The sequence below is a fragment of the Salvelinus namaycush genome, chromosome 21 (assembly GCF_016432855.1).
Source record: "Salvelinus namaycush isolate Seneca chromosome 21, SaNama_1.0, whole genome shotgun sequence".
In the NCBI taxonomy this organism is placed as follows: domain Eukaryota; kingdom Metazoa; phylum Chordata; class Actinopteri; order Salmoniformes; family Salmonidae; genus Salvelinus; species Salvelinus namaycush.
Window position 1 is genome coordinate 42,750,474 of NC_052327.1, and position 12,535 is coordinate 42,763,008.

A 12,535-nucleotide genomic window follows, 5' to 3' on the forward strand; every position below is an offset into this window, starting at 1 on the left:
GAATTGTGATACAATGAATTATAAGTGAAGTAATTTGTCTGTAAACAATAGTTGGAAAAATTACTTGTGTCATGCACAAAGTAGATGTCCTAACCTACTTGCCAAAACTATAGTTTGTTAACAAGAAATTTGTGGAGTGGTTGAAAAATGAGTTTTAATGACTCCAACATAAGTGTATGTAAACTTCTGACTTCAACTGTACCTGTGTGTGTGTATGCAAATGTGTGTTTTTTTGTCCTCTTTTTCTCCAGGTCACTGTTCTACTTGGCTGCTGTGAGGGAGCTCAGGGCTGTGACTGGTGAGCAGTGAGACTTCTCCACCCCAGACAGACGGACGGAGTGCCTCTGTCCGGTGCCCCTCCTCCTTTTCATGGATGCCAGGCTGGTCCTGCTGCAGCTTTGGACTCTCCTCGGTCTCCTGTCCTTAGCACTGGAGTTGACTGCTGAACAGACTGCTGCCGAGGAGGTCTACACTAACACCTGGGCGGTCCACATAGAGGGAGGACCACAAGAGGCTGACCGCATCGCCAGGAAACATGGTTTCATAAACCACGGCAATGTGAGTAGCACAGCAGTGGACTCTGTGGAGCCTCTCTAGTCAGTCAGAGTATATGACCTGTCTATGCCCTGCATCTGTGGTCAGTTGAAGCCCTGTTCTATTGTCAGTGACAACCTGCTCAACAGGCTTCAATGCACAACAAGACACAAAGACATAACAGCCTATAAGCCCTCATGTTTTGAGAGTGCATGTCATGGCTCGTCCATCCCTTGAGTTCAGCTGATAGCTGGAAGCTAAAGCCTGCACTTCTTCTAGTTAATTGGGGCATACCATACCATGCATATGTGTGTGTGTCTGTGTCTGTGTGTGGTAGTGTACGTGCCTCTGCCCAACACACAGCTGGGCAGTCTGGCTCTCCAGGGGAGGGTTTTGCCAGTCAGTCTGTTTACTCTGGGTTCTATCTGGAGCAGCCTAGGAAAGAGTTATTTTAGGATTACAGGGGAAGTATGATTGTAATTGGGGAAAAGAAACAAGCAGGTTAGTCTGAGACTAGCCTGTCTAGTGTCCTGTTCTCTTTTGAGCCTCAGCCTCTTTCCATATCCCTCGCTTTGTGGAGAGAGCGGGGGAGAGGGAGACTTTGTGTGTGCGGCTGTTCGTGTGTTTGAGTCAATTGGAATTTGATCCTCACACGCCCACACATGTTGATCATTAGTATATATTTCTCTGGACTCCCCGGCTATGTGCTTTGTTATTGCCAGTTAGTAGTCCTACTACTCCTTCGTCTTTTCCCTCACAGTTCAGTCGTTCCGCAGTAGACTTCACTCTATTTGCACGTATTCACTACACACACACCACTGAACAGCCGTCTGGATTCTTCCGTGGGAATAAATGCATAGGAGGTTCTGAACTCCCAAACCTTCCTTCACCCTCTCCTCCCCGAAAATAGGATTTTCAGAGCGGTTTGCAAAATTAATTTAGGCTTATCTTCTGCCTTCTTTATGTTGCCGTCCATGCAGCTTCTGTCTTGAGGACTGTTTTGCTAGCCCAGACTGGAATATGATCCGGGATTCATCCAATGGCATTGAGGAGTATACCACCTCAGTCACCAGCTTCATCAATAAGTGCATCGACGACATTGTCCCCACAGTGACCATACGTACATTTCCCAACCAGAAGCCATGAATTACTGGCAACATCCGCACTGAGCTAAAAGGCTAGAGCTGCCGCTTTCAATGAGCGGGACAGTAGTCCGGACGCTGACAACAAATCCCTCTATGCCCTTAGACAAACCATTAACCAGGCAAAGCGTCAATACAGGGCTAATATTGAATCCTACTACACCGGCTCTGATGCTCGTCGGATTTGGCAGGGCTTGCAAAATATTATGGACCACAAAGGGAAAACCAGCCATGAGCTGGCCAGTGACTCGAGCGTACCAGATGAGCTAAATGCCTTTTATGCTCGCTTCGAAGGCAAGCAACACTGAAAAATGCATGAGAGCACCAGCTGTTCTGGACGAGAGCACCAGCTGTTCTGTGTTCACGCTCTCCGTAGCCGGTGTGTGCAAGACCTTTAAACAGGTCAAAATTCACAAAGCCGTGGGGCAGACGGATTACCAGGATGTGTACTCAAAGCATGCGCGGACCAACTGGCAAGTGTCTTCACTGACATTTTCATCCTCTCCCTGACCGAGTCTGTAATACCTACATGTTTCAAGCAGACCACCATAGTCCCTGTGCCCAAGGAAGCGAAGGTAACCTGCCTAAATGATTACTGCAGCGTAGCACTCGCGTCAGTAGCCATGAAGTGCTTTGAAAGGCTGGTCATGGCTCACATCAACACCATCATGCCGGAAACCCTAGACCCACTCCAATTTGCATACCGCTCCACATATGACACAATATCAATCGCATTCCACACTGCCCTTTTCCACCTGGACAAAAGGAACACCTATGTGAGAAAGCTGTTCATTGACTACAGCTCAGCGTTCAGCACCATACTGCCCACAAAGCTCATCACTAAGCTAAGGACCCTGGAACTAAACACCTCTCTCTGCAACTGGATCCTGGACTTCCTGACGGGCCGCCCCCAGGTGGTAAGGGTAGGCAACAACACATCTGCCACGCTGATCCTCAATCCAGGGGCCCTTCAGGGGTGCGTGCTTAGTCCTCTCCTGTACTCCCTGTTCATCCACGACTACGTGGCCAAGCACGACTCCAACACCATCATTAAGTTTGCTGACGACACAACGGTGGTAGACCTGATAACAGACAACGATGACACAGCCTATAGGGAGGAGGTCAGAGACCTGGAAATATGGTGCCAGGATAACAATCTCTCCCTCAATGTGAGCAAGACAAAAGAGCTGATCGTGGACTGTAGGAAAAGGAGGCCAAACAGGCCCCCATTAACATCGACGGGGCTGAAGTGGAGTGGGTCGAGAGTTTCAAGTTCCTTGGTGTCCACATTACCAACAAACTATCATGGTCCAAACACACCAAGACAGTTGTGAAGAGGGCACAACAACACTTTTTCCCCCTCAGGAGACTGAAAAGATTTGACATGGGTCTCCAGATCCTCAAAAAGTTCTACAGCTGCACCATCAAGAGCATCCTGACCGGTTGCATCACCGCCTGGTATGGCAACTGCTCGGCATCTGACCGTAAGGCGCTACAGAGGGTAATGCAAACGGCCCAGTACATCACTGGGGCCAAGCTTCCTGACATGCAGGACCAATATACTAGGTGGTGTCAGAGGAAGGCTAAAAAAATTGTCAAAGACTCAAGTCTAGGACCAAAAGGCTCCTTAACAGCTTGTTCCCCCAAGCCATAAGACTGCTGAACACTTAATCAAATGGCCACCCAAATTATTTACACTTGACCCCCCCATCCTTTTTTTGTACACTTCTGCTACTCTCTGTTTATTATCTATGCATAGTCACTTTACAAATTACCTCGACTAACCTATACCCCCACACATTGACTCGGTACCGGTACCCCCTGTATATAGCCTCGTTATTGTTATGTAATTTTTTTGTTATTTTTGTGCTTTTTTTAAATTTTGTAAATATTTTCATAACTCGATTTCTTGAACTGCATTGTTGGTTAAGGGCTGGAAAGTAAGCATTTCATGGTAAGGTCTACACCTGTTTTATTTGGCGCATGTGACAAATAAAATGTGATTTTATTCGATTTTTTGATTTACCAGAAGTCGTTTTTTCTCTTGTTATGTTAGTAGTTCTAACATCTGTCATAAAGTCATAGGAGATGTGATATTGTTAATTTGTGAGATGCCCATCACCACTCGATTGTCTCCTTGGCTCTGATTGTTTACTTGTCAAAGTAGTGTCTCGCTCTCGGCTGGCTTTGATTGGAATTCATTGGTTATTGAGTTAATCTGGCAGGGATTGCTGTTGGGGTGCTATGAAAGGATTGTGCTGCAGAGGGAGAGAGACAGAGGCAGGGAGGGAGAGAGAGAGAGAAAAAAAGATAGATAGATAGAAAAATGCCATTAGAAATAATAGTCTTAAATAATGCCTAATTGAATAGGGCTATTAATTGCTCAATATTCTTCTCCGAGACAGTGTGCATGCATATTTCAAGCAATCAAACTCCACAGATTGATATGCATGAACACGCTGCACACACACGCCGCACACACAGTCTCACACACACAGCTACACATACACAGTCACTCACACACACACACAGTCTCACACTGTCTTTCCCACAGAGGATAGTTTTGTGTTTATGTCTTCATCACTTGTTACAACCACTTTATGAAGGTACTTCTGACTGACAGGGACAAGGGAATGATAGTATTGGATTCCGATGCCGTTTCCCTCTCTGCAGCCCTCTGGTATAGCCCCCACTACCACCAGTATTCCCAGTTAGTGCCCAGTCTAGAGCATGAAACACCTGTAGGTCTCCCAGACAGACACTTATCCAATCAGAAAGCTAGGGCTTGAAGCACTGGCAGGGGTTTGATTGTAATTTTGGGTTTGATTTAGATTTTTAAGAACTTAAATTGGCTTGTCTTTTTTAACCTTGGTACGGATCATCGTCCTGTGATGATGTGACTTGAGCTTAATCAAGTCTCCTTCTCTCTCTCTCCCTCTCTGTTTCTCCCTCTGCTCCTCCTCTCTCCCCTCTCTTCCCCATCACTCCCTCCCTCCTAGCCACAGATTCTGAGGCAGACTCAGACTTATCAGTATAAAATAGTGCTGAGTGATTAACTGGAATTTCTGTTATTTTTAGTTTTTTAGGCCTGTTCTGTGTATTCAACAGCTGAGGTGGGTGCTCTGGCTTGTTTTTTCGTACTGTTCCTACCATTGTCAGCTTCCTCTTGAGGAGCTCCTGTCCCAGCTTGTGCGAAGTAAAAAAGTTATCGCATGTGATGTTGTGGCCACGGAGTCACTGGACACCCCGCATCCCTTGGTTCTTCTCAGGTGCTCCTCCATCTGGCTTCCCCGTATACACTTTCAAGTTCCACGCATATGATGAAGCAGCATCACAGGCAGCCTAGATCTTGATTCCATATTTTGCGGGTTTAGACAGTATGTACTGCCTGAAGGGGCAGTAGCCCCTAAATGGCATAAGCTGCTCATCAACCGTAAAGTTGGGCCCAGGGTTGTAAACAGGGGAAGACGGTCCACCCACTTGTTCCACACTGACCTGATTGCAGCTAGCTTGTCTCTCTGCCGCTGAGCTGGTCTGGTGTCTTGGTTATCGAAGCAGATAATCCTGGAAATAACGTGGAAGTTTTCCAGAGACATTGTTGCACAGAAAGCTTCTCTGCCGTTTTCTGCATCCCACTGGGATTTTGTGGATTCCCCATTGAAAACACCAGCAAGGATAAGCACCCCAAAGTATGCATTGCCTTTTTTTTGTTTATTGTCCTGCTGAAAAGTGAATATGTCACCCAGTGTCTGTTGGATAGCAGGCTGAACCAGGTTTTCCTGGAGGATTTTGCCTGTGCTTATAGCTGTATTCTGTTAATTTTCATGCTAAGAAATTCTCTAGTCCTTACCGATTCCAAGCATACCCATAACATGATGCAGCCACCACCATGTTTGAAAATATGAAGAGTGGTACTCAGTGATGTGTTGGATTTGCCCCAAACATAACGCTTTGTATTCAGGACAAAAAGTTAATTTCTTTGCCACGTTTTTTGCAGTATGACTTAAGTGCCTTCTTGCAAACAGGATGCATGTTTTGGAATATTTTTATTCTCTACAGGCTACCTTCTTTTCACTCTGTCATTTAGGTTAGTATTGTGGAGTAACTACAATGTTGTTGATCCATCCACAGTTTTATCATATCACAACCATTAAACTCTGTAACGGTTTTAAAATCACCATTGGCCTCATGGTGAAGTCCCTGAGCAGTTTCCTTCCTCTCTGGCAACTGAGTAGCGGAATCGAATCTTGACACTCAGAAATGGGAGTCGACACCGGTGTCGACACCGGTGTCGACTTAATTAATGCATCAATTATTTTGGAGTCTGCTCTCCACCACTACGTCATCATCTTTAAAAGTTTGAAAAATGGGAAAGGCAAGCAACAGCAGTGAAGTCCTGTATGGCAATACTTTGAGAAGTTAAATGAGAAGGAAATGCTAACTTTGCGGTGTGGAATTGAGGTGCAGTAATGGTAGTAGAGGTGAAATACTTAACCATCTGAAAGGGATCCAAACTGGTGCTGGTAGCAGAGCAGCTTCCTTGTGAATTCTCGTGGGATTTTATGCATTTTTCTTGTAGTTTTAACGGAAAACAGATAGAAAATTGTATGTTTAAACATTAAGAAACATTTTCCATTGGTCACATCCCTACCCTGCAATGTATCACACATGCACTTAGATAAAGATGGAGTCTCCAACAAGAGAGTGATGGATGGGTTGTGTAGGTAGGTAGAGAGGCAGGAATCTATATATAAATGAGTAGGGGAGAAGTTAAAAACAAACAGAAGGAACCAAAAGAACTGCAGGAACTTATTCAAGAACGAAAATTTTAAAAAATCAAGAAAATTGGATGGAATATGGAGAAAAAAACACAAAAATCTTCAACACAGGAACGCTATCAAAAATAATTAACAGGAACTCGTTACTAAAGACGGAGTCATCCATGATTCTCCAAATTATATAAAAAAAGGAAGCTAAATATTTTAAGTAGATGTTTTCTTTTCCGTCTCCTCACCCTATGAATGACGATTACTAACTGGAATTCTTTCCAAATAATAATAAATAAATAAAAATTAACAAATGCAAATTACAGAGGAATAACTTTAAGGCTAATAAGTTCTTTCATTCTAGAAAACTCCCAGGGCTTGATGGCATACTGGTAAAGGTATATCAAGCCTTTTTTTATATACTCAAAGCTCCATTATTAGCTTGTTTTAACTGCTCTTATAGAAATGGTAGCTTGTCAGGTACTCAGCAGGATGGTCTGATTTCACTATTATTAAAACAAGACCCAGATGGCAAATATAAAGATCCAGTCCATCTAAAAAACTGGAGGCCTCTTACACCAATGATGTGATGCAAAAGTACTAGCGAAATGCACAGCACTCAGAATTAAAAAGATTTTACCAGGTATTGTTCATCCTGATCAGACAGGTTTTTTTACATGGATGATACATTGGAGACATCTTTACGACAACTACTAGAAATAATAGAATAACATACAACAACTAAGAAGCCAGGCCTGGTTTTCTTAGCGAATTTTGAAAAGGCCTTTGATAAAGTAAGACTGGATATTATGTATAAATGCCTGGATTTTTTTCCATTTCGGTGAGTCTCTTATTCAATGGGTAAAAGTAATGTATAGCAACCCCAGGTGTAAAATAGTAAATAGCTGCTGAAGTTAAAGGTTGTCCGCTGTCACCATATTTATTCATTATGACCATTGAAATGCTAGCTATTAAAATCAGATCAAATAACAACATTAGAGGATTAGATATCCAAGGCTTAAAAATAAAGGTGTCCATGTATGCCAATGACTCACGTTTTATATGAAGTCCACAATTTAGACACCTGCAATGTCTCATTGAAGATCTAGATACCTTTTCTGGCCTCTGGACTCTGGACTAAAACCTAATTATGATAAGTGTACCATTTTACGTATTGAATCTTTAAAATACACAACTTTTACATTACCCTGCAGTTTGCCTATAAAATGGACTGACGGTGAAGTAGACATACTTGGCATTCATATTACAAAATATATAAATGAGCTCTCCACAATGAATTTCTAAAAATAGACAAGATCCTGCAACCATGGAGAGGTAAATACCTGTCTATTTATGGAAAAATTACACTGATTAACTCCTTAGTCTTACCTCAGTTTAAACAGTTACCTATGGCGTTGCCTACTCCTGGTGATTCGTTTTTCAAATCATATAAGCAAAAAATATTTAGCTTTATCTGGAATGCTAAACCAGACAAGATAAAGCGTCCCTATCTATACAATGAATATGAACTGGGTGGGCTGAGATTATTAAATATGAAAGCACAAAACCTCTCTCTAAAAGCTTCACTTAACAAACGTTTTACTTCAAAATGGTAGATTACTAACAAAAGGTCATCGTTTGTTTAGAAATTGCCTTTTTGCCTTTATGCAGATTGCCATTTCAAATGTTTGATTAATTGAAAATGAAACCTCGTTCAAAGTGTCTCTCTTTTTCAAACAAGCAATGTAGAGCTTGTTAGAAATTACATTTCATCCCCCAGAAAAAATAAAATGAATATTACAACAAATATTATGGTTGAACTCAAATGTGCTGGTTGATAAAATACCTGGATTTATGGAAAATATGTTTGAGAAGGGTATTTTGTTTTTAAATTATATTGTAAATTGGAATGGTAGAGTTATGCCTTTCATGGAGCTATCGGGATTGTTATGGGAATTTTGCTCAATCCAAGATTACAAAAAAAGCATAACATTAATCTAAAATTGACCTTAGAAATAGCATTGTTGGAAGATTGAGAGACCTGGCCAGTCAATTACTAATACTCTTAGTAAAATTATTTATCTTCAACTCGCAATCTGTGGATTCTATTCAATTAGAGAGATTCAAATTGTATGTTAAACATCACAGCAAAGTTCAAATAAAATAAAATGTTATTTGTCACATACACATGTTTAGCAGATGTTATTGCGGGTGTAGCAAAATGCTTGTGTTTCTAGCTCCAACAGTGCAGTAATATCGAACAATTCACAACAATACACACAATACACACAACCTAAAAGTAAAATAATGGAATATATACATATTAGGATAGGCAATGTCGGAGTGGCATAGACTTAAATTCAGTAGAATAGAATACAGTATATACATATGAGATGAGTAAAGCAAAAATATGTAAACATTATTAGAGTGACTAGTGTTCCATTATTAAAGTGGCCAGTGATTTCAAGTCTATGTATATAGGGCAGCAGCTTCTAAGGTGCAGGGTTATGTAACCAGGTGGAAGCTGCCTAGTGATGGCTATTTAACAGTCTGATGGCCTTGAGATAGAAGCAGTTTTTCAAGCTCTCGGTCCCAGCTTTGATGCACCTGCACTGACCTCGCCTTCTGGATGATAGCGAGGTGAACAGGCAGTGGCTCAGGTGGTTGTTGTCCTTGATGATCTTTTTGGCCTTCCTGTGACATTGGGTGCTGTAGCTGTCCTGGAGGGCAGGTAGTTTGACCCCGGTGATGCATTGGGCAGACCGCACCACCCTCTGGAGAGCCTTGCGGTTGCGGGCGGTGCAGTTGCCGTACCTGGCGGTGATACAGCCCGACAGGATGCTCTGAATTGTGCATCTGTAAAAGTTTATCAGGGTTTTAGGTGCTAAGCCACATTTCTTCAGCCTCCTGAGGTTGAAGAGATGCTGTTGCGCCTTCTTCACTACACTGTCTGTGTGGGTGGACCATTTCAGTTCGTCAGTGATGTGTACGCCAAGGAACTTGTAGCTTTTCACCTACTCCACTGCGGTCCCGTCGATGTGGATAGGGGCGTGCTCCCTCTGCTGTTTCCTGAAGTCCACGATCAGCTCATTTGTTTTGTCTACATTGAGTGAGAGGTTATTTTCCTGGCATCACACTCCAAGGGCCCTCACCTCCTCCCTGTAGGCTGTATCGTCAATGTTTGTAATCAGGCCTATTACTGTTGTATCGTCTGCAAACTTGATGATTGAGTTGGAGGCATGCATGGCCACGCAGTCATGGGTGAACAGGGAGTACAGGAGGGGACTGAGCACGAACCCTTGTGGGGCCGCTGTGTTGAGGATCAGCAAAGTGGAGGTGTTGTTTCCTACTTTCACCACCTGGGGCAGTCCGTCAGGAAGTCCAGGACCCAGGGCCCCGAGCTTAATGATGAGCTAGGAGGGTCCTATGGTGTTGAATGCTGAGCTAAAGTCAATGAACAGCGTTCTTACATAGGTATTCCTCTTGTCCAGATGGGATAGGGCAGTGTGCAGTGTAGGGATAGGGCAGATGGGATAGGGCAGTGTGCATCGCCTGTGGATCTATTGGGGCGGTAAGCAAATTGAAGTGGGTCTAGGGTGTCAGGTAAGGTAGAGGTGATATGATCCTTAAATAGCCTCTCAAAGCACTTCATGTTGACAGAAGTGAGTGCTACGTGGCGATAGTCATTTAGTTCAGTTACCTTTGCTTTCTTGCGTACAGCAACAATGGTGGACATCTTGAAGCAATTGGGGATAGCAGGCTGGGATAGGGAGACATTGAATTTGTCTTTAAAAACTCCAGCCAGCTCTGAGGACGCGGCTTGGGATGCCGTCTGGGCCGGCAGCCTTGCGAAGGTTAACACACTTAAATGTCTTACTCACGCCGGCTACGGAGAAGGATAGCCCACAGTCCTTGGTAGCGAGCTGCGTCGTTGGCACTTATCCTCAAAGTGGGCTGTTACGAATCCCTTTGGCCCGACAATCTAGGGGGGATGGTCATGGGACCCGTAACATAACTCATGCAAATTATAGTGACAAAGTAAGAGTGAGAACGAAATAACCACGACAACTAATATCTACCGTCAGACACTCAGGGTTTATTTACAAACACACGGTAATGGGGGGAGCAGGAAAAGGGACTGAGCTGGACCCAAGGAAAGAAATAATAAGTATCCACAAACACCTCTAAGCTAGACTACTTCACCAACAGCTAACTAACCAAAAATACAGTGGGTGGTCCGCCCAGTTCTAACTAGTGTATTTAACAAGTTTACCTACGGGTAGTGTATGCCCATGGGCGACCTGTCTGGTTACCCCCTTTTCCAACCATCAAACAAACACTCAAACACCATAACCAAAAACAATACTCACAGGTGGGGACAAAGTGACATGTATCCTAAACCACACAAGAGATCTACAACATATGGCATTTACAGAGAGATTGAGCTCCAGAGAAAACAACTGATAGGGTTTTTAAACCAAGGGAAAGGGAATGTGATTGGGTAAGGGAAAAGGAGCAGGTGTCTTCTGATTAGCGACTGATTGATGACTGATTGGGGAATGATGATTGTCACCTGTGAGTAGGGGAGAAGGAGAGAACAGAAATACACACAGGATACACACAGAATACTTGTATCCGTAACATGGGCAAAGAAGGTGTTTAGCTTGTCCGGAAGCAAGACGTCGGTGTCCGTTGAATAGTCCTTAGCACGGGTACTTCCTGTTTGATATTCTGCTTATAGGAAGGGAGGAGCAAAATGGAGTCGTGATCAGATTTGCCGAAGTTAGGGCTGGGGACGGCCTTGTAGGCATCCCGGAAGTTGGAGTAGCAGTGGTCGAGTGTTTTAGCAGCACGAGTACTACAGTCAATGTGTTGATAGAACTTTGGTAGCGTTTTCCTCAAATTTGCTTTGTTAAAATTCCCAGCTACAATAAATGCGGCCTCAGGATGTGTGGTTTCCAGTTTGCATAAAGTCCAGTGAAGTTCTTTGAGGGTCGTGGTGGTATCGGCTTGAGGGGGATATACGCGGCTGTGACTGTAACCGAAGAGAATTCTCTTGGGATGTAATACGGTCGGCATTTGATTGTAAGGTATTCTAGATCGGATGAACAAAAGGACTTGAGTTTCTGTATGTTATCCCAATCACACCATAAGTGGTTAATCATGAAACATACACCCCCGCCTTTCTTCTTCCAGTAGAGTTCTTTATTCCTGTCGGCTCGATATACTGAGAACCCAGCAGGCTGTATGGACAAAGACAGTGTATCCCGAGAGAGCCATGTTTCCATTAAATAGAGTATGTTACAATCCCTGATGTCTCTCTGGAAGGAGATTTTCGCCCTGTGCTCGTCTACTTTATTATCCAGAGATTGAACATTATCGAGTAATATACTCGGAAGCGGTGGATGGTGTGCGCGCCTCCTGAGTCGGACTAGAAATCCACTCCGAACACCTCTCCTCCGCCGGCGGTGTTTTGGATCAGCCTCTGGAATCAGTTCAATTGCCCTGGGGGGTACTAACAAAGGATCCAATATCGGGAAAGTCGTATTCCCGGTCGTAATGCTGGTGAGTTACCGCCGTTCTGATATCCATAAGTTCTTTCCGGCTGTATGTAATAACGCACAAAAACTTCCTGGGCTAATAATGTAAGAAATAACACACAAAAAAACAAAATACTGCAAAGTTGCTTAGGAGCTAGAAGCAGAGCTGCCCTATCTGTCGGCGCCATTTTACAGCTAGCTAGTTGAAAGATATATGACACGTAGAAATCCGAAGAGGGTGGCCAGCAGAGATAGGTGGGATAGGCTGAGGAAAACTGAGGGTTGGGATGTGGAACTGGAGACAAGTGGGAGTGAAGTTGCTGGGCGGGGATAGAGTGACGGTCAAAGAAAAAAAATGACATTTAACTGACACTAAAAGTGAACGTTGAGATCCAATAACTGTTTTCCTGAGGCTGTTGCCACACAAGCGCTTGTACACGCGTATACATGCAAACACACAGACTCACATTCAAATGCACACACGTGCATACACACACACACACACACACACGTAAATAGTGCCACACATGCATACAAACGCTTGCTGTTTAGA

General features: G+C 43.6%; 1 protein-coding gene across 3 annotated transcripts in view; it reads left to right on the forward strand.

Annotated features, from left to right (window-relative positions):
- The first annotated feature begins 264 nt into the window (after positions 1–264).
- furinb (furin (paired basic amino acid cleaving enzyme) b) overlaps positions 265–12,535 on the forward strand; it is a 222,386-nt gene continuing 210,115 nt past the window's right edge. For all 3 annotated transcript variants that reach the window (XM_039017713.1, XM_039017714.1, XM_039017715.1), the window contains exon 1: positions 265–558. In XM_039017713.1, coding sequence (XP_038873641.1) covers positions 370–558 — 189 coding nt within the window. In that variant the 5' untranslated portion in view covers positions 265–369. The remainder of the gene's footprint in view (positions 559–12,535) is intronic.